Source organism: Phaethon aethereus, assembly GCF_964289735.1.
Source record: "Phaethon aethereus genome assembly, chromosome: 21".
NCBI lineage: Eukaryota > Metazoa > Chordata > Aves > Phaethontiformes > Phaethontidae > Phaethon > Phaethon aethereus.
The window spans coordinates 5683715-5701955 of record NC_138597.1 but is presented as its reverse complement, the minus strand read 5'-3'; the positions used below and the strand labels follow the sequence as shown (position 1 = coordinate 5701955).

The 18241-nt window shown below is 47.5% G+C and overlaps 1 protein-coding gene across 1 annotated transcript in view; it reads left to right on the top strand.

The window, feature by feature from the left end:
* The window catches only part of NOC2L (NOC2 like nucleolar associated transcriptional repressor), a gene marked incomplete at both ends in the record, with an annotated part of 53139 nt that overhangs the window by 26946 nt on the left and 7952 nt on the right, over positions 1-18241 (top strand). The window contains 3 exons of the mRNA XM_082009232.1: positions 3607-3750; positions 9704-9817; positions 14762-14897. Of these exons, the coding sequence (XP_081865358.1) occupies positions 3607-3750; positions 9704-9817; positions 14762-14897 (394 nt within the window). The remainder of the gene's footprint in view (positions 1-3606; positions 3751-9703; positions 9818-14761; positions 14898-18241) is intronic.

The window sequence follows — 18241 nt, the reverse complement described above, 5'->3', positions numbered from 1 at the left end:
TATCGGCAGCGAACAAAGCCCTTTCCTCTCAGCCAGCAGCTGTTGAGAGCATCGAAGCTGTCGGAGACGATGTTCTAGCTGGAATGAAAAACGGCTGACGGCCCTCTGGCACCAAGCACCCTGTGGCTTCCAAACACACACTGGGACCAGCCTGTATTTCTGCAGAGAATTAATGCTATCAGATTCCTATTTGGCTGCCACTAACCACAGCCTCGTGGCGTCTGCTGGGCTGGGGTGCTGAGGTTAGCTTCCCAAAATCTCAGAGTCTTCGGGAAAGGGAGGGGAGGCTTTTCTTCTGGAATGGTTCCAGTTAACTGTAAAAATCCATCTGTCCTGATTCTTCCTCCCCAATGAGCTCACGCTTCTCTCAGTGCTGTGTCGTAGAGGCTGTGTTCCAGCTGGCGAGGGTTGCATTCCTTGTCTTCTGGTCAGTGGCTTTGGGAGAAGCTAGGCTGAACTGCCTTCAAACTGAACTTTAAAACCTCCTTGCTTGGAAGGCAGGAAGCACCCAGGCAGATCAAAGGGAAGGAGAGCCAGTAGGGTGGGAGATAGTTCAAAGGCTTCTGTTCTGCCCAGCTGCTGGGACGACCCCATTGTGGTCACTGCCTCCACAGGCTGCTAAGGAGCTTAGAATGCAGAGCTTCTGTGTCTGGATGTTTGGAAGAGGCCACCTCTTCCTTCTTCTAGAGCCCTGACAGGTATCACAGAGCAGAGGTGGGAGGTTAAAGGGGAAAACTGGGAAGGCATCAGTAAGGGGTAGGTACTGCTGGGTGGAGGCAGGAGCTAGCATGATCTAGGCATGATTTGCAGCTAGACAGAAGGACAGGAGGTGTTGGTTTACTTTGCCAGCAGCCACTCCTATTGCTCTTTGCTCTCTGTCCCGAGTTGACTATTCCCTCTGCTTTTTGTGAGTGGGGGATTGGGCTTGATCTGGGTTCCCTGGAATACACCCCCCAGCTGCTTCAGATCATTTATAGTTCCCTGCGTCGTTTACAGTAAGAGGAGCTGTTTTTTTGCTGTGGTTTCTGCTGGTATAAACCATTGGTGTTTAAGGCTGGCAGTTTGACAGAATCAATCCCGCTAATCACAGAGCTGCTCAGCTAGTAACCGACGTGAGATGTTAATGACATACGCACACACACATATGCGTGTATGTTCTGATTGCTTCAATTCTGGAGAGATATGGTTGTATTTGGCAGAGTGGAAAAAGGCATACAGAGTCCCTTTCTCTCTCTCTCTCCTCTATCTTCTTTTACCTTCTTGGTTGTTCTCTGCCTCTTAACACAGGACTGAGATCTCATTATGTTTCATTAATATCTGTGGCAGATAGTGGGGGGACTATGAAGGGATTGCAGAGGTGGGAGAGAGGAGGAGGAAAGAAGAAACAAAGCATACGGCTGTGAGAGCGAACACACAACACCAAGCTACACAGATAGAGCCTGAGATTTTGCAGGATTTCTGGTGACACTTCTGCAATGAAAGAAAAATTATAATGTATGTGGCAGCGGATGAAATGGATCTGGGGCTGCAGCTGTGGGGATCAAGTGAGATAAATCGAATGACAAATGCATCTCTCAGTGGAGATAAATATGCAGCACCTATAAAAAATAAATATTTTAGAAAGGGGGGGTGAGGGTAGGACAGGTTTTACCAGCAGAAAAATAGTTTTGCTGGTGGTTTCTTTGTACTTGTTTGATGGGCTATTTGCTTTCTAGAAAGGGGGAGAGGTATTCATTTTAACTCACGTTTTTCTGAGTTGGCGGTATGATGGCAGGTGGGCATATGCTGGGGGTAAAGGGACAAGAGAAGCCCCTGCTGCTAGGTAATGGGGGACATTCTCCATGTGTGTAACAGACAGCAGATCCTGCAGCAATATACCCATCAGGAGAGCAGTGTCCTGACAGAGAGGGGCTAGCTGTGACTGTCACCTCTTGATTAACATTTAATAGCTACCCACTTGGCATGTAAGCTTGACAGGAGGGAGACATATTCCTCCTTCCCCCAGCTCTGTCTCTTGAGGCAGAACATTTGAAGCCATAAGTAGAGAAGGCAGTACTGTATTTGCTGACTAGAAACCATTTATCTCTATCACGATAGCATCTGCAGGTTGCAGCTGAGATGAAGGTTCCATTCTGGTTAACCATATTCTTTTGCCTTGTTGGATCTCTTTCTCTAAATCAAGTGTTTGTGTAGTGTGTGCCTGTGTGTATGTGTATATATATATATGGCTCTAGCGAAGAGCTTGGCCTGCAGAATTTGGACAGCACGCCAGGGGCTTGTCTTGGGGTTGGTGAAACTGTTTGCAGACAGTGTAGTAAACTGGAATTCAAGCCACAAGTCAATGTGGACACCCCTGTCTCTGTCAGCAAGAGTGCCCACTGCTGCCTCAGCTTTTAGTTTGGAGGTGTCAGAACAATGCAGTGGTGTTGGAGGGTGTTTTTTTTACTGGGAGGGGAAGTCCTCTTTGGTGGGGAAAAAAGAGGTTTACTTAAGGACAAGGCTACTGAGATAAAGAAAACAACACAAAAGTGTGCTCTGTTTGCAGTGAAGTCTCGTCTTGAGAGTAGTGAAGTGTGTTTTGGGTGCAGAGAGAGTAGGAGCAGATTCTCTATGAGTAGGACAGTCCTTGCCCTTTCAGGCAGCAGTAGGGTTTGCGGTTTCCTGGCAGGCGGGCTCTTGTTCTGTCGGTTACATATTACATGTCTTGGATCTAAAAGAAAGCATTATCTAGGCACATCCTGCACAAGTTGTCCACAGAGAGGGTTATTTTGTAAATTTGTGTGTGGGTTTGCGCCCTTGAAAAAAGTCAGTGGTGCCAGTTGGGTTGGTACAGTCAGACATTAAGCAAACTTCGCATCACGTGACTCTGCAGATGGCCGTCTGTCCTGACCCACAGCTCTGCTGCTGTAGCAGCACCAAGCTTTCCCACTGAGCTAAACCAAAGGCCCTTACTCCCAGTCCATGGACACTTCCACCCCAATTTTAATTCTCTTCTCAAGCTCTGCCTTCAATCCCAGCCATCACTCTCATCCACAGCCTCTTGTATTGGTATCCAATATCCACTGGTGTTCTACAGTCCCACAGACACCTTTCCCCATTCTAATCCTGTCTTTCCTGTGCTTTTGGTCATCTAGCATCTACAGTTATTCCTGGTCTCTGTGCATGTGGTCCATAGTTCCTCCTACTATTTGGCTGAGCAGGAGACAGTGATATTGTAACTACAATGGCAGCAAGGAGCTGAGGCTCCAGAGAGCATAGACTTTTTTCCTGCTGGCTGCTTGAACTGTGTGGATACTTTTTTTTTTTTTCTCCAGCTAGACATAGTGTTAAAGGGTGCAAAGAGCTGTTTTTGAGCAAGGCCTCTGTGCTGGATTGCATACAAACATCTGGCCTGTCACTGCAAGTCTTTGCATCCTCCCAGCCCAGGGTGGCAGGACCACAAAGGGCTGAATATGGGTGATGTATCGGAGTATGGTATGAATTGAAGGGAAAAGGCGCCCCATGCTGTCTTGTCACTGGGGGTGGGAAGTGTTTTTTTGCTGATGGGATCTGTTTATGGAAACTATTACATTGCTTTCATTCTTCCTCTCCTTTTCCTCCTCCCAGCTAAAATCTTTCCTGAAGGAATGCAAGATTGCCAACTACTGCAAGCCTATCCGGCAGCTCCTGGAGAAACTGCAGGAAAATTCTGCCTACATCGCCAGCAGGCGTCAGAAAGCTACCTTCGGCGTGGCCAGCAGGGAGTCTGTGGTGAGTCTGCTACTTCGATTTGGGCTTCCTGGAAAGACAGTCAGACTCCAGCTGCTGGGGTTGAGCGGGTGGCAGAGGGAGGAGGGACGATGAGATCCTGGAAATGCAAGTGTGTGGGGTGGGGCAGATGTTCACAAACAACTGAACTCGGCAGGGCTCTGATGCTATAGTTGGCAAGACTCTGCAGCCAAGAGCCTCATGGAAAACACAGCCCATAAATTATACCCTTCTATTATTTATAACACACACACATGCATGGAAGCGCCTTGCTTTGCTGGGCCATCTCCTTTGCTCAGAAGTTACTTGGTTTTCATCATCCCATTCCTGATACGTAGGTGCTAGTTTGTGCCTAAAGTGATAGGGGTGGATTCTGCCACCCCTGTAAGCATGTTGTTTCCTCCTAGTCTGGAGGGACCACTCTTTAGCAGCGTAGAACCAAGCCATCGTCAGACTGATATGTGGCAATTTAGGATCCTGAGGCAAACCTTTCCCTATTTTCCTGGGCTCTCGTGGAAACAGCTATAAAATCCAGAAAGTTACAAGCTGTAAGAGCAGTGATCAGGCATCCTGGGCACTGCAGTTGCTTCTCAAGAGAGAGGCCGCAGAGACAAAAGAATATACCAGCATAAGCATCCAGCCTGCTGAGAAGATGCTGAGCACATTTGACACCTAGAAAAGTTGCAGTGGCTCTGGGTGGCTCAAAGGGCCTGTAGAGCAGTTGAGTTAAATGTTGGGATTCTGCCGTAGTGACGAGATGAATAAAAGTGACTAAGGTGATGATGGAGACCCTCCTCTTATCTTGGGAAATGAACTGTAGCACAGCTAGAAAACAGTATATTAGAGGGTATGTTAGCTAATATTTGGCCATCTGGCTAACAGGCTTGGTCCTTGTTTCTCCTGCTCCAGGAGTCTGCCTGCTCGGAGCCAGGTCCTCTGAGGGATGGTGTAGCATATTGTCAGGACATTCCTTCCAGTGTCCTTGTTCGAAGGTTTTTTTAACTTTTGCTTTGCTCCATCGTTCTTTGGGAACCTGTTGACCTGACCTAAACTCTGAGGTATTTGAAACCCAGGCACTATGTAAATGTAAATGAAGCCAAAGGGAAGGAAGCCTTGTTAATGAAACTTGCTTTGTGTGTCCTTTGGGTTGGGCATTTTATCTTTGCTTTTGATTGAGCACAGCAGCCTTTGCAAGCCTGATAGCAGGTTAACTCTGTGTGTGCGTGTCTCTGTGTGAAAGGAAGTCGTGGGTCTGACTCTTCCTTGCCTGGCAGGAGAGAGGTGAAAATATCTCTGCGAGGTAATTGATGGGTCAGTCGTCTCTCTGTGGCCACATGGTATCAGTGGAAAGTCTGGACTTCTGCATCATTGAAAGCTCCACCTGTTGGCTTGGAGCTGGGTATGGAGCAGAAGTTGCAGTGCAGACTAATTTTTCTTCAGACTCTCAGGGGCAGGGACTGTAGGAAAATTAAGTCCTGGCATATCAATGCCAGGACACAGAAGCACTATTCTGGGTTTAAGGGGTTGATGGAACTGGGTTTGAAGTGACTAAGTAGTGTTTCGTTCTGTAAATGTCATTCTGGGTTGGACTGTTTTGCTAAAGAAATTAAGCTTCCCGCCTGGAGTGAAGTGGTTAGGGTTTTGTTTTGTATTTTTTGCGGGCAATGCTGTGACCACCCACCCACTCTGCAGAGGTAGAGATTTCAGCCTCTAGGGCTCTCCATGAAACAGATGGGCTGGGGAAAGTCACTGGCTAAATAAAACAGCGTTTCCAACATCTCTGCCACTGTCTGCTTTTCCCAGCAACTCTGGCTGCAGTCCCTTGTGTAAGAGCTAAATGATTATTTTAACATCTTGCTGCCTGTATGTCTTCTAGTTGATGTTGGTGCACCTGCTTTCCCAGGGACATCTGGGTGGCTGAGTAGTATGAATCAGGCAGGGTTGGCTCTGGAGGGGCAGCAACAGGCAGCCTGCCTTGAGCAGGGAGGTTGTTTAAGGGAAGCAGGCACCAGTTTGCCAAGCCTGTTTGGAGATGGCTGTTCTGCCATTTAAGGGGGTAGAGCAACAATGTAAAGTGCTGCTCAGAGAGGATGCCTGGGTTGCCTGTGCAATCTGTATTTTTGCACTGTCGTTTTGTCCTATGGGAGAAGGGAGCCTTTCTCTTCTTTTGGTTAATGGGATATCAGTGCTCCTGGGAGCAGAGGAAACAGCCCACTCAGAACTTCTGTGGGGTGGAAGAGACGTAGTGGCTTATCTTTTGTGCCCAGAGGACAGGTTTTGTGCCCCAGGTGGCCCTGTGTTTTCCCCTACTCCTTTGCAAGCAGGTCATGTAGATTCCCAAAGAGGGTCTAAGCTCCCACAGAGACTGGGCTTCCCAGAACATTTTGGAGTGTCCCTCGAAGTCTGGGTTGGATTTGCTAGGCTGTCTCCGAGAAATGTGGGGCATTGGCACTTCTCATGAGCAAACGCTTCCAGTGAAGGGACGGGAAGGAGGGGTGTGAGGGGAGGTATTTGAACGTCCCCCTTGCCAGCAAGAGCAATTGAAAGCAAGTGCTCTCTGGTACTTACATCCATGCATTTGCGCCTGCTCCACTGTAGGGAGCAGAGCCCAAATTCTGAGCTGATTCTTCCATGCAACATGCTGAAATGCAGCTTTCATGGGGGGAATTACAGACAAATGGGTTTAAATGGGGGGAATAAAGGTGGTGAACGTGGTCGGATCTGCACTCCTGAGAGTGGGCGTGCTTTAGAAAGATGGATTTTACCTAAGGGTCTATATTATATAATTTTAAAGAAGAAACAGTCGGGGGATTTAAGTTAGTGCTGCAGAGGGAGCATGGTGGTGCAGTGTTTAACTTAATGTGGAGGGACTTGGGGAAAGATCTTCCCTTGCATCCCAGGAACTGTGGTATGGAGGGATAGGCACACCAGATGTGTTCAGTCTGACTTCTTCCATATTATTTTAAGATTGAGAACTTTTTTTGGGGTAAGAAATAGGTTAATATTTGAAAGTCAGTGCTTTTTGAGAGTACAATTCTAATAGGTTACTATACTAATTAAGTTCTTTGTCAGGGGAGCCAAAAGAAGTGGAGCCTGCAGCTGAAGTTGAATCCAGATGCCTCACGTGCAGCTCTGATGTTCGTCTGGTTCGTCTGCACTAGTGTGGGCCCGGGATCGGCAGGGGAAAATGCAGGGAGGGAAGAGAGTGCACCGGGACCAGCAGTGTGTGCCGGCCTGCGTTGCAGCTCTGCGGCTCCCAGGCAGACCTTTGCACTGAGCTGGGGAACCTTTGTTTAAGAACAGTGCGGCCCAGCAGGCTGTTACGCTTAATGAAATGTAAAGTGAGGGAATGAGCTGATGGAAACCATTGCCTCATTTCCATGGGATTTCCAGATCTTCTGCATTCATCCCCATCTCACATTTCAGATGGGAGGTTTTTCTGGAGGATGGGTGATATTTTTGTTACATTTGTACAGATGTGGGCTTGATCCATGCTGGGTGTTGCTCGACAGCACAGTGATGCAAAAGCAGTAATAGCAGGAGAATTGCAAATGGTTAAAGTGGGTGTGATGGCATCCATTCTCTCAAAATTCCCGTTGAGGTGTTCTGACTAGAAAGATGGGAGTGTTTTAATGGTCTTTTTTTATCTCTGGATTCCAGCACACTTTAAAACCAAAAGAGCTGTATCAGACAGAACAAATAGACTTTTGCCCTCCATAAGAAGAGTCTTTCTCAGAAGCTGTCCATACCAAGCAGCATCAACAAATTGCCTGATTACCGCTGGCAGCCTGATCTATAAATGGGGTGACTTTGTACTCCTTAGGAATTACTCCTTTTGCCATAGTGGTGGGTCAGATCGACAGTAAAGCTGTGCTGTCTGCTGGCTGGCGTCTCCGCTAGCGAGTGCTGCTGGAGTCGGCAGTACATCAGCTGTGCTTTCAGTCAGCCTGCTGGGGAGGAGACCGGAGAGCAGACGCAGGCTCCAGCCATGCAGACCTGGAGCCGTGTTACAAACAGTCCCGTGGGGGTTCTGAGTCTGGGACCCATGATTACCAGAAGGGGCCTGTTTGGCTTGATGCAGTACTGATAGCGCCTGTTGTAGGATGCATAAATAGATTCTGTGCCATTAGAGTGCAGGTGACCAAGCTGGTCGCCATTTAATTGCCAAAGTTCAGCTTCTGGTGCCAGCTGCAGAGACCACAGATCATCTCCACTTCCCTCCCAGTGATGGGCCAAATCAAGAGGTGGCGTAGACTGATTATTTCACTTCACAATATACACTGAGTACTTGCTTATTTGTGTAGGCTGGGAACTCTGCACTGCTATCCATTGCAGAGACCTCTTTCTGTCTTCTTGTTTATACACTGATCTTTGAACAAACTTTCCAACACCTTGGCTCACAGGCTGCAGCCAACACACCATAGCTCCCTAGTTTTGGGGCTCAGCTCCCCAGAAGCAGTTGATTTGGGATCTGCTGAAGAATATTTGAACTGCTGCTGTGTTTTCTGCTGTGAAGATGATCTGGACTTTTGTTCCCATCCTCCAACAGGATCATTGTGTACACACGGCTGCCCATACAGAGCTCTGGATTCAGGATACTCTTTTTGGATCTGTGTTGACCTTTGAGTGTATTTATGCTAACCTTTGTTCCTGTTACTCATTCCCGTCTTCCTTTGCCTGTTTCAATTCCTACTTGTATGTCACGTCTTTCTGCTTACATTAGATTGACTTTTCGCTGTGGGGTAATGCAAAGCCTGTGGGCACTGTGGTAATCCAGTTAACAGGTAGTTCTGTGTGGGTTTTAAGTTAAAGGGATGTTGGCAGGTTAAGAAGAATGCATTTTAATATGACATACCACCACCTCACTTTCAGCACTAACATGCCAAATGATTGAAGCGTAAAATAATTTTTAACCATCTAATTTGCTTCACACCATTTATGGTGTTTTCACCTCCTTATTCTCCCTGCTTGGACAGCGGACAGCGTCGGCACTTCTTCATGCCCTACTCTATCAAGGTTGTGTTGAGTCCAAGACCCTGTAGGGGAATGTTTGTCTCAAAAATAAACACTTAGCTGTAGAACAGGGGGAAAATGCAATCAGACATCTTTGGTATTAGGTCTTGTAAATATTTGCATGAGATTTTTCTGAATTAAAAAGCAAGAACTTGACCAGGTGATCAAATGCCTCCATTGAAGGAGCAGGGGACAAGTTTCGTCCTGATAGGTCCTCTGATCTGTCCCTTTGATTCCTACCTTCAGGTTTCAGTTGAAGTAATTTCTTTTTCATTACAATAGGCTGCATCATCTGACTTGACTTCTGTGTTAGTGTCTTCTCATTAGAGTAGAAGTGAATATTCAAGGCCAAGATAGTAATAGTGGATCCCAGGAGGCGTTGAGCTGATTTCAGGAGAGCCTGTTGTGAACTCTTGGTAATTCTGAGAATCGGGCTTCTTTTAGAAGAGAGAAATAGGAATCTGGGAACCCACATTTCAGGCTACCGTGCTGAGAAAATGTGGTGGTCTTCCATAAGCTAAAGCATCTTATGTACCACCATATAGATGCTCCTTTATGAGGACCTTATGCTGTCCTTAAGTGCCATTGGTATCCTGTGCTTTGGCATTACATAAGTAAGCTGTTGTATTGGCCAACCTGTCCATTACATCTTTTGGCTTTCTTTGATCTCCTTGCAGTGCCTAGGTATTGCTTTACCTAAGGAGAGTTGTCAGTCTCACCACTCCTGACTCAGCAGTTGCTTAAATGATCATGCCTGAATTCACACTTAGTCCTGCTTGCATTCTTAGTCATGGTTGCCAATTTCCTACTCAGAAGCTGGGAAAAGGTGGTTTGGAAAGGGGTCTTAACCTTTGCTCTTGGCTCCCTGCATTTGCCAATTTCCATTTGTACTGGAAAACTGCTTTGAAAACCTTTCTTAAATTTGCACCTTCTCTCTCCACAGGAACAATGGGAGAAGGAGGTCAAAGAGGAGGGGACACCTCTGACCAAGTATTATACCCAGTGGAAGAAGCTAAGAGAGAAGGAGATACAACTGGAAATCAGCGGCAAAGAAAGAGTAAGAATGAAGTGCCTAACTTACTGGATGTCATCTGTGCCGTGGGAAGACAAGGCGGCTATGTCCTGATAGCAGGATAGCGGCTGGTCAAAACCAGCTCCACTAGTGTGAGCTGAAATTGGCTTGAGCTGTGTGAGTGTGTAGGCTGGGCATTCTTGGAAAGAGCATGAGTGTGGCTGGACAGCAGCCTAGCCGGTGTCTTAAGCTCCCTGTGGATTTGTCTTACTGGGGTCTTTATGAGCAACATCTATGTCTTCTGCCTGTAGCCTGTTCATTTGCCCAAGTCAATAGAGGATGGGTGAGATAGGGTGAAGTAGCGCTACGCTAAATTTCCCTCTGTCCCTGTTTAGGCTCATGGTGTTCAAGGCCCATTGGTACAGCAGCCTTTGTAATTCAAGGCTAGAAGACAGTAGTGGTAGAGAAATTGTGTGTACTGGCAGGGGTAGGTTGGGTAACAGATCTGATTGCGTCTGAGCAACTGGGGCAATAGCCTTATTGTGGATGTTACTTTTGGAAGAAGCATGTGATGGAGTTTTGAAGTTTAGACTGTGTACACAGTTCCTGTTCTGTGTGTTCATCCCCACATTCGTGGGCTTTCTCGCATTGCTTTGGGCAGTTTGCATAATTTCTTGAAAACTGCATTCCTTTCTGGATAGCAAAACAGAGTGGCTCATGTAGTCCTTTAGCTCTTTTTTCCAGCCTGGTAGAATGTGACTGGATTGCCATGCTAAAACCTAACGTTGCAAGAAAGTAGGGAGGGGAAAATGCCCCTCTCCTTAGAAAAGGGAATATCAGAGATGAGTTCTGTTTTGCCTTTTCTTATTTCACCCATGTGGGGGTGACTGGTTGTGAGGTGGGACTTTCTGTCTGGACAGAAGTGCTTAGAGTGCCATTTCCCACATCTCCTGCCCAAGGGAAGGCTCCTCGGCCCCTCCTCATGGCACTGCACTCCAGGATGCAGAAGGTGGGGGTGGGAGCTTGCTTACATTAGGAGTCTAAAGGAAAGCTGTCTCGATGCTAATGCAATGAAAGTGTCTGAGCTAGGCTCTTGGCCAGGGAGCAGGAAATAGATATAATTGGTGTCTCCAGCGTATGGTGGGGAACGATTAAAATAATCGATAGGACATGAGGATGATTGGCTCTGAGCCAAGTCCCGGAGCGTGGTAGAAGACCTGGGAGATCCTAGAAATGCTCAGTTTCATATACCAGCCTGAGATAAGGACAGGAGCTGAAATTCCCTGGGGCAGCCATGCAGAGGGAACAAAAAGCACACTTGCTTTCTGTGCAAACTCAGCAGGAGAATGTGGCCTTTGCAGAAAGGAAATTGGGAGTGGGGGGAGCTAAGAAGCAGCAAGGAGTGATGGCGGTGAGTGGGGCTAATTTTTTACCCAAAACTGGCCCTGCTAGTGTGAGCTGACACTTCCCTGGTACTGAAGCAGCTATCACAAGGGGAGCGGAGATCAGGCCTCAGTGTAGACAAGCCCCTGTCTCCCATTAAAGGGAGGAGGGGAGCAGAAGCTCCTTAGGGTGGCCAGGGCCAGGTGAGGTGGAGAGCTCTCCTTGAGGGGGATTGCTTTCGTATAGCAAGGCTCCAGAGCGTGACTCCTGAAACCAGGTGAAATCTGATGGGCAGTGTCAGGAACTTGTTTTCTCTTGAAGAAAGTGAGATGAACAGATAAACTGTAGAGAGAGACAGACTTCGGAGTTAGCTTTCCGAAAGGCCTGTGGCTGCCTGACATCTTTGCTTGGTGAATGGGGCTGTTGTCTCTCTCAGTGGGGACTGCTAGCTTAATGATGCAGCATTGTGAGCCCCAGCAGGAGCGTGAACACCATGAGGCCCATTAGGGCTGGGAAAATCCATGTCCCATTAGCAGCCATTGGGGGGAAAAAAATAATAACAGAAAAATCAGCCTGGCTTTCAGCTGCTATGAGCTGCAGCTTGCCTTATATAAGAACGCTGACCCCGTCTGCCCATTCCATTTGCTTTTCCCAATGGTTTTTAATGGGATGTAGACTAATCGGCTTCGTGAGACTCAATAGATAGTAACCCTCTAGCTGGGAATTAAAAGACTGGCCCCCAAATTACCTAATTAGTGCTACTGCGTGATGAACACCGGCTGTATCTGTGAGCTGTGGCTCATTCCTTTGCTTTGTAATCACTCCGCAGCTAGTAGGGTTTTCTCGTGCCTTTATTTTGAGGTGCCCATCTTGAAGGCACTCCTGTGGAGTCTCAGAAAGTTGGAGGTAGCACAAGTGAGCATGATTCAACACCAAGTCCTTTTTAATAGGCCCAGGTTGAGTTCAACCAGTACTGATATCAACCAAAACTGTAGGCTGCCTTTGGAAATGGGAACTTTTCCTAGACAGTATGGAAATACAAAGAAGTCCTAACAGCCTCTACTCCCTGCTGTACATGCTCTGCATAAGATACTGGAGAAATTTTTCACAATGTTGAGATGTCTCTCTCTTTTGCTCCCTTGAGTTGGAGAATTGGAGAAGACTGTTCCACATCATGTACATGAGACATTTTAATCATACACAGCTCCATTTCCACTTTAAACCTGCTAAGTGATATGTTCCGTGGAAACATCCCATGCTGAGGACATGGGAGGAGGGAGAATGAGTCCTTGGATGATTTTTGCATTTCATTTACTGCTGCTGCGCAGTAACAGTGACCAGGGTCATGGGGAACGGGACAAGCCAATAGGGACTTGGGCACTTGATGCATGTTTGTTTGTTTGTTGTCAAAACTGGGTTTCTCTTCTGTTTATGACACTTACAACCTCAACATAATCCTGGTTAGGCAATGCTGGACTCCTAACTGCTGCTGTTGCTGAAGAGTGATAGCTACCAATGCTGCCAGACAGGGACTCTGCAGGTAGCATGGCTCTTGGCACAGAAGAGGGCCCAAAGATGCTGCCTGTGGCTGGGAGACTGCCAGAGTCAGCTCAGCATGTTATACTGATGTTTCCAGTACCTGTTGGAGTGGTGGTCTCTGGGACATGAGAGGCCTTGACTGAAATGGAGCTACTGAGGGAGGACATCATGGTCCAGGTCTTGGACTGCAGGAAGTGTTGGTGCTTCTCCCCAAGGCTGGGATGAAGGCAGCACGACCTGGCTGAGGCACTTGCAGAGGCAAGGAATCTATAAACTGAAAGGGATCAGGTATGGGGACTGTGTCTGTGATCACAGCCTAACACTGGCTTAGAAGCATAGCTGCTGATATACTTTAGCTTCTGAGACCTTTGTGTTTTATTTCTGGACCCTCTCACTGAATTGGTATTTCTGGAGCATCTCCCTCTGCCCTCCCACCCTCCATAAAGTTATATGCCAGCAGAGATGAGATGAGTGAAGCATGAGCCTGTCTTGTCCACCAGAACTGGTAGGGACTAAGGAAAATGTTTTCACCCTAGCAGCTCCCCTGCCCCACGTTATGTTGGAGCATAACCACCTTAGAAAAGGGGATGGTCACACCATGTCTTTAGGCCAGCTGAGGGTAGCTGTTGGGCAGTGACTCTGGATTGCTGCTCTTGCTGTGTTTTGTGTCCCAAGTCTGTTCTCTGGCCTGCAGTGACTGCTTTTGGAAAGCCAGTCATGTGCTGCTTTCTTCACACGCCTTTCCAGCACAGAGACAGCCCAGCAGGTCTCTGCAGGGCCAGTGGAAGGAGAGGCATCTTATAGTGGAAAAGAGCAGATGGGAAGCTGATTTAAAATTAGGACCCTGCAAATGGTGGTTGGTGATTTGCTTCCCTCTCCCCTTCTCTGGCCAGCTTCTGACTTTCCATCCTGGTGCTGCAGGTTATTGCTTGTAAGTGCTCAGCTCCCAGAATCAGTATTGCCCAGCTGGGGACCATAACCATGAAACAGGCTGGGAGAAATTGCAGGAGCAAATGTATGTCTCCGTGTCTCTCGTTGTCTCTCCCCTCCATCCCTGTATTCTCACTCTATTTGTCTCTCTGCTGAGAGCTGCCTTTCTATATAGACACTGCTTTGCTGCTGCTCCTGACGGGGGAAGTTCATGGGAGGATTGCAGTGGGATGTGGTCAGAGAGGAGTGTGTTGAGGAGTGGTCTGACGGATGGGAGCGAGCAAATGAGTTATTACTCGCAGGGTGAATGTTTCCAAGCAAGCTAATGTGTGCTAATGCATGAGTGCTTCCCAGGAGGTGTGCGGCTAGGCGCGGGCAGCGGGCAGCTGATGTTCAGCGAGCACTTGGGATTTAATTTGCATTCTGATTATCTTTGCCCTGCTGGCCTGAGCCCTTGCAAGTAAATCCTCCCCCTAATCCCCCTCCGGAGAGGTGTAAAGAGCAGTGAGGTGGTGTCAATTGCAAGTACTTAATAGCATTGATATTGGCTGTCTGCAGCAGCAAGGCTTTTGGCCCATTGATCTCCTTAAGAGCTTGCAACTCGGGAGGCCGTGGTGTACACAGACCTTAAGCATCTTCAGCACCGTGCCATTTAACTGTGCTGAAATCTGCAGCCAAAAAGAAAGTGCCTTTGCTATAGCTGTCACAGCTTTCGGCGTTGGTGGAAAACTGCTACTTCAGAGATGACCAGCACAGTCTGTCTTGATTGTCCTTGGCTGCCCAAGCTCACAGCGCCTTCATGGCTTTCAGTCCAGAGATCTAGGACAGCCAGCTTGTCATGGATGTCTTGCATTTTTATCCATGCTAAGGTACCAGCACTAGATGGCCCATTAGCAAAAGTAGTTTATTAGGTAAAGATCAATAGAGCAATGGTGCTTTGCATGTCTCATTCACCTTTGTAACCAAGTCACGAGTCTATCTGTTGCTGCCCTAGTTGTCAGCAGGCAGACCCAACTGTTCTTGGCAGTGTGGCTTACACATACTGGGCAAAGCCAAGTTCCTGTGTTTAAGCTCATCACTTTATGTTTAGAAGTACAGTTTGAGGTTGTTCTTACTGTTGGTTTTGGTTTTTTCCAGCTTGAAGACTTGAACTTCCCAGAAATAAAGCGTAAGAAGCAAGATGAAAGCAAGGAGGAAGATAAGAAGGAGTTCAAGGACCTATTTGACCTGGACAGTGACTCTGATGAGGAGAATGTTGGATTCCCTATAAAAGGTATGGGGCTGGGCATACCTTCTCCTTGCCCGTAATTCTGTATGATGTGGGTCAATACAGGGGTGCATGCTGGCCATGTTTGGTTCAAAAGATCTATTGTTAGGGAGAGACAGCGCAAGATGATGATGCCCTTTGGAGGCTTTTTAAAGTGACAGGCAGAAGGTGGTTGGGAGGCTTTTATCTTTCTTTCCCTCTCCTACTTTGTCACTCCAGCTCATTTTAAAGCCTTAGTCCTGCATTAGTCGTTTTACGTACATGAGCTGTACTCTCTCCTCCCTTTAGCACCTTTCTTTTGTCACAGGCACTGGCCTCAACATGGTAGCCCAAGAACCAGGGGATGTTTGGCTGAACACAGACCATGCTTTCAAAGGCTTCAAAGTAGTAGCCATGGTTCATATTATAATTCCCAAAGAGTGAATTCTCCTTCCTGTGCTTATAACCTGTGCAGGTTCTGGGCTGAAGTCTCACCTTGGAAAACATAAAAGTGTTTTCTGTCTTTCTGCACTGTGAGTGGAGGTGCAGAAATTCATGTTTTGTTTCTGCCCCTATAAAAGAGGAGTAAGAATGTTCTACCTGACAGCATGCTGGGGCTTTGCTGTATAATTCATTGCAAACAATAGCTATCGTAAGGGCTGGCTACCAGAACAAGGGTCTTTGATGGAAGAATGGTTATCCTCTCTTTGAATGCACTTCTGATTTATTTATTTTATAGGGACTGATGTGGCAAGTATTCTTGACAAGCCAAGAAAGTCTAGAGCTTCTGGAGAAAATGGAGTGATGTCACTCTCTGGCTGTGACCACGAGGGGGCCACACTAAATTGTGGAACCTGCCTGAGAGGTTCCCCACATAATTTGAGGAAAAACATAGATGCTCTTTTTGTAATTTGGAATGTTTGGGATATCACAGGTTTTCTAAATGCATTGTCATTTGTATAGTAGGGTGACTTGCAGGAATACAGGGTTTTCTTGTTTGGAGATTTAATCTCCAGCTAAAGTCCTAGTCTGTGGTGCACATTGTAAGGCGTGAGGATAAATCTTGAGACTTACCGCAGAACCAGTGAGCATTGTCTCCCTCACAGGCATCTGTGACATGGGAGGAAGAAAAGGTTGGAAAACCCTTGTTTGATAGCTTGAGATTGAGGTCAGTGGAATTTTGTTAGGTGACTCGGCAAAGAATGGGAGGAGAGCAAAAGCGAGCACATGACCCACCAAAGTACTGGGAGAGCGGTGTGACATCAAAATGATTTGCCAAGATACATTCTTGTGATCTGGGGTTGTCCTGCCTGTCATTCGAGTCAATGCCTTAGAAGAATCCCAGTGGCTTCTAAAAAGGCAGTGATAACTGCAGTTCAGAAGGCAGGTTGCTGGGAGCCAGCGAAACCCAGGGTCTCTTCCTATGCCTCTCAGGAACTGACTTTATGTACACTTGGCAAGTTTCTTGGACTGATGAACTTCTGGATGTACGTTTGGATCCTAACGGGGCATCTCTGTGATGAACGTTACTGATGGCACAATACAAGGTTTATGGCAGCTGTCTGTTGGCACCTAATGTACACAGCTTCTACCTTGTTTCTGGTGCTTGCCTGCTTGCTGTAGAAATCTCCTGAATATTAAGGATTGCAATCTACTTGCTAGGCATGGCTTTTGCCCCCTTGCCTGTGCATGTGCTTGCGACGTTTGTCCATGAGGTTCTTTCGCAGCTTAAAGGGGATGACATATATTGTGAAGAGAGTGCAAATGAGGACTAAGGCCCACATGGTATCAAAGGACTCTCCCTCCTCTGTATGAGTCCCACAGCTGTGGTATCTAGTCCGTGGCATCTAGTTGCTGAGCATGCATCAGCACTGCAGTGTCAGTAATGGGCCTTGCCTTCCAACATTCCTGGGTCAGCTGCCTCTCCATAGTCTTTGTTCTTAGTAGGGTGTTTTCTGGAGGGAGGCAACAGGCCCTGAAGGCAGCTTCCATCTCAAGGAGCAACTGTGTTCAGCCCTGCCATGGATCCTGAGGCGCTGGGTGGAGACATCGGAGCACTGGGCCTGTACTGTAGCATAGGGTGAAGTCCCCTCCAGGCAATGGTGTGACTCCGCAGTGGGAAAGGGACAGGGAACAGGGAGGCTGGGAAAAGTGCTTGTGTCTTGGGAGATGCATACAATGAGCTCTTGTTCTTACGCTGTGTGGGGTGTGAGATGTTCCCAGCCATGCTCTGCATTCAGTAACTGTCAGGGCTGGCTGCAGATGGAAGTCAGAGAAGCCAGTGCTTAAGTTTGCAGCAGTTCCCTGTCTTTATGGCCATTGTTCTACTGGGTGGCCAGATGTAAGGGAATTTGGGAGGTCCTGCAGCTGCTGTGGCCTGTGTATTCACTTCTTTACCTGTGAGGTTTGAAGGCATAACAATCTCCTCTCCTCAAATAAGGCAAAAGGAGAGTCTGGGACAATGGAAGGACTTTGGTTCATCTTGAGTCGGCCTCAAACTCCTTCCGAGAGGCATGTTGAGCAGCTGATGGCAGAAATCTAGGCAGGAAGATAAGACAAGACTGCCCTGGATGGACCTCCAGGGAGAGGAAAACAAGAAATATAATTGAGAATGTCCAGTGATGCTGACCTTCTTGAAAAGTGACAGGGAGAGACTTGATCCCAGGCAGATTGGTGCTATTGAAAGTAACTGTGACAACTGATATGTTCTTGTGGATCTGGGAAGCTCATCAGAGCAGATCAGCTCTTCCGACACACTACTTCCAGACGTGCGCAGAAAGAGATTCCTCTTGGAATGGAAGCAGGGGAGTGGTTTGGGAATGCCAAGGCTGTTGTGGGAAAAGAATAGGAGGCTCATTGGAAAGGTCAGCCATATCCAGAGACATCCATGCTCTCCTCATTAGCAAGGCTTAGCAGCAGCACCCAAAACTCTGTTTAGAGTTCTTACTGGAAAGAGCCAGTTCTGGAGACCCAGGGATATGTAGTTCTCTGCAAAGAAGGGGGAGGGAGGGACTTCTGTAAAGGAAGGAGTTCCCTGCAGAAAAGTCCTAGCTAGATAGTTGCAGTGGTCTGTTGCTGTAACTCATCGTCTTCTCCTCTTCGGCAACCCCATGGGTTAAATCTGTGAAGATGGTTGCCCTGGTCTGTAAAACTCTCTTCCCCCTAGTGATTACTACATAAAAGTCTGGATTTCAGAACTTGCTGCTGGTGCAGCATCATTGTGGCTTTCTGGTGGGATGTTGGGTATGGAGGCATAGTGAGAATGGCCCCCATCTCTCACCAACCACAGCTTGCCAAAATCTTTCCTATGTTGACAGGATGCTTTTCCAATTAGTAGCTGTTTTGGCCTGTCAGGTCCCAGACCAAATTCA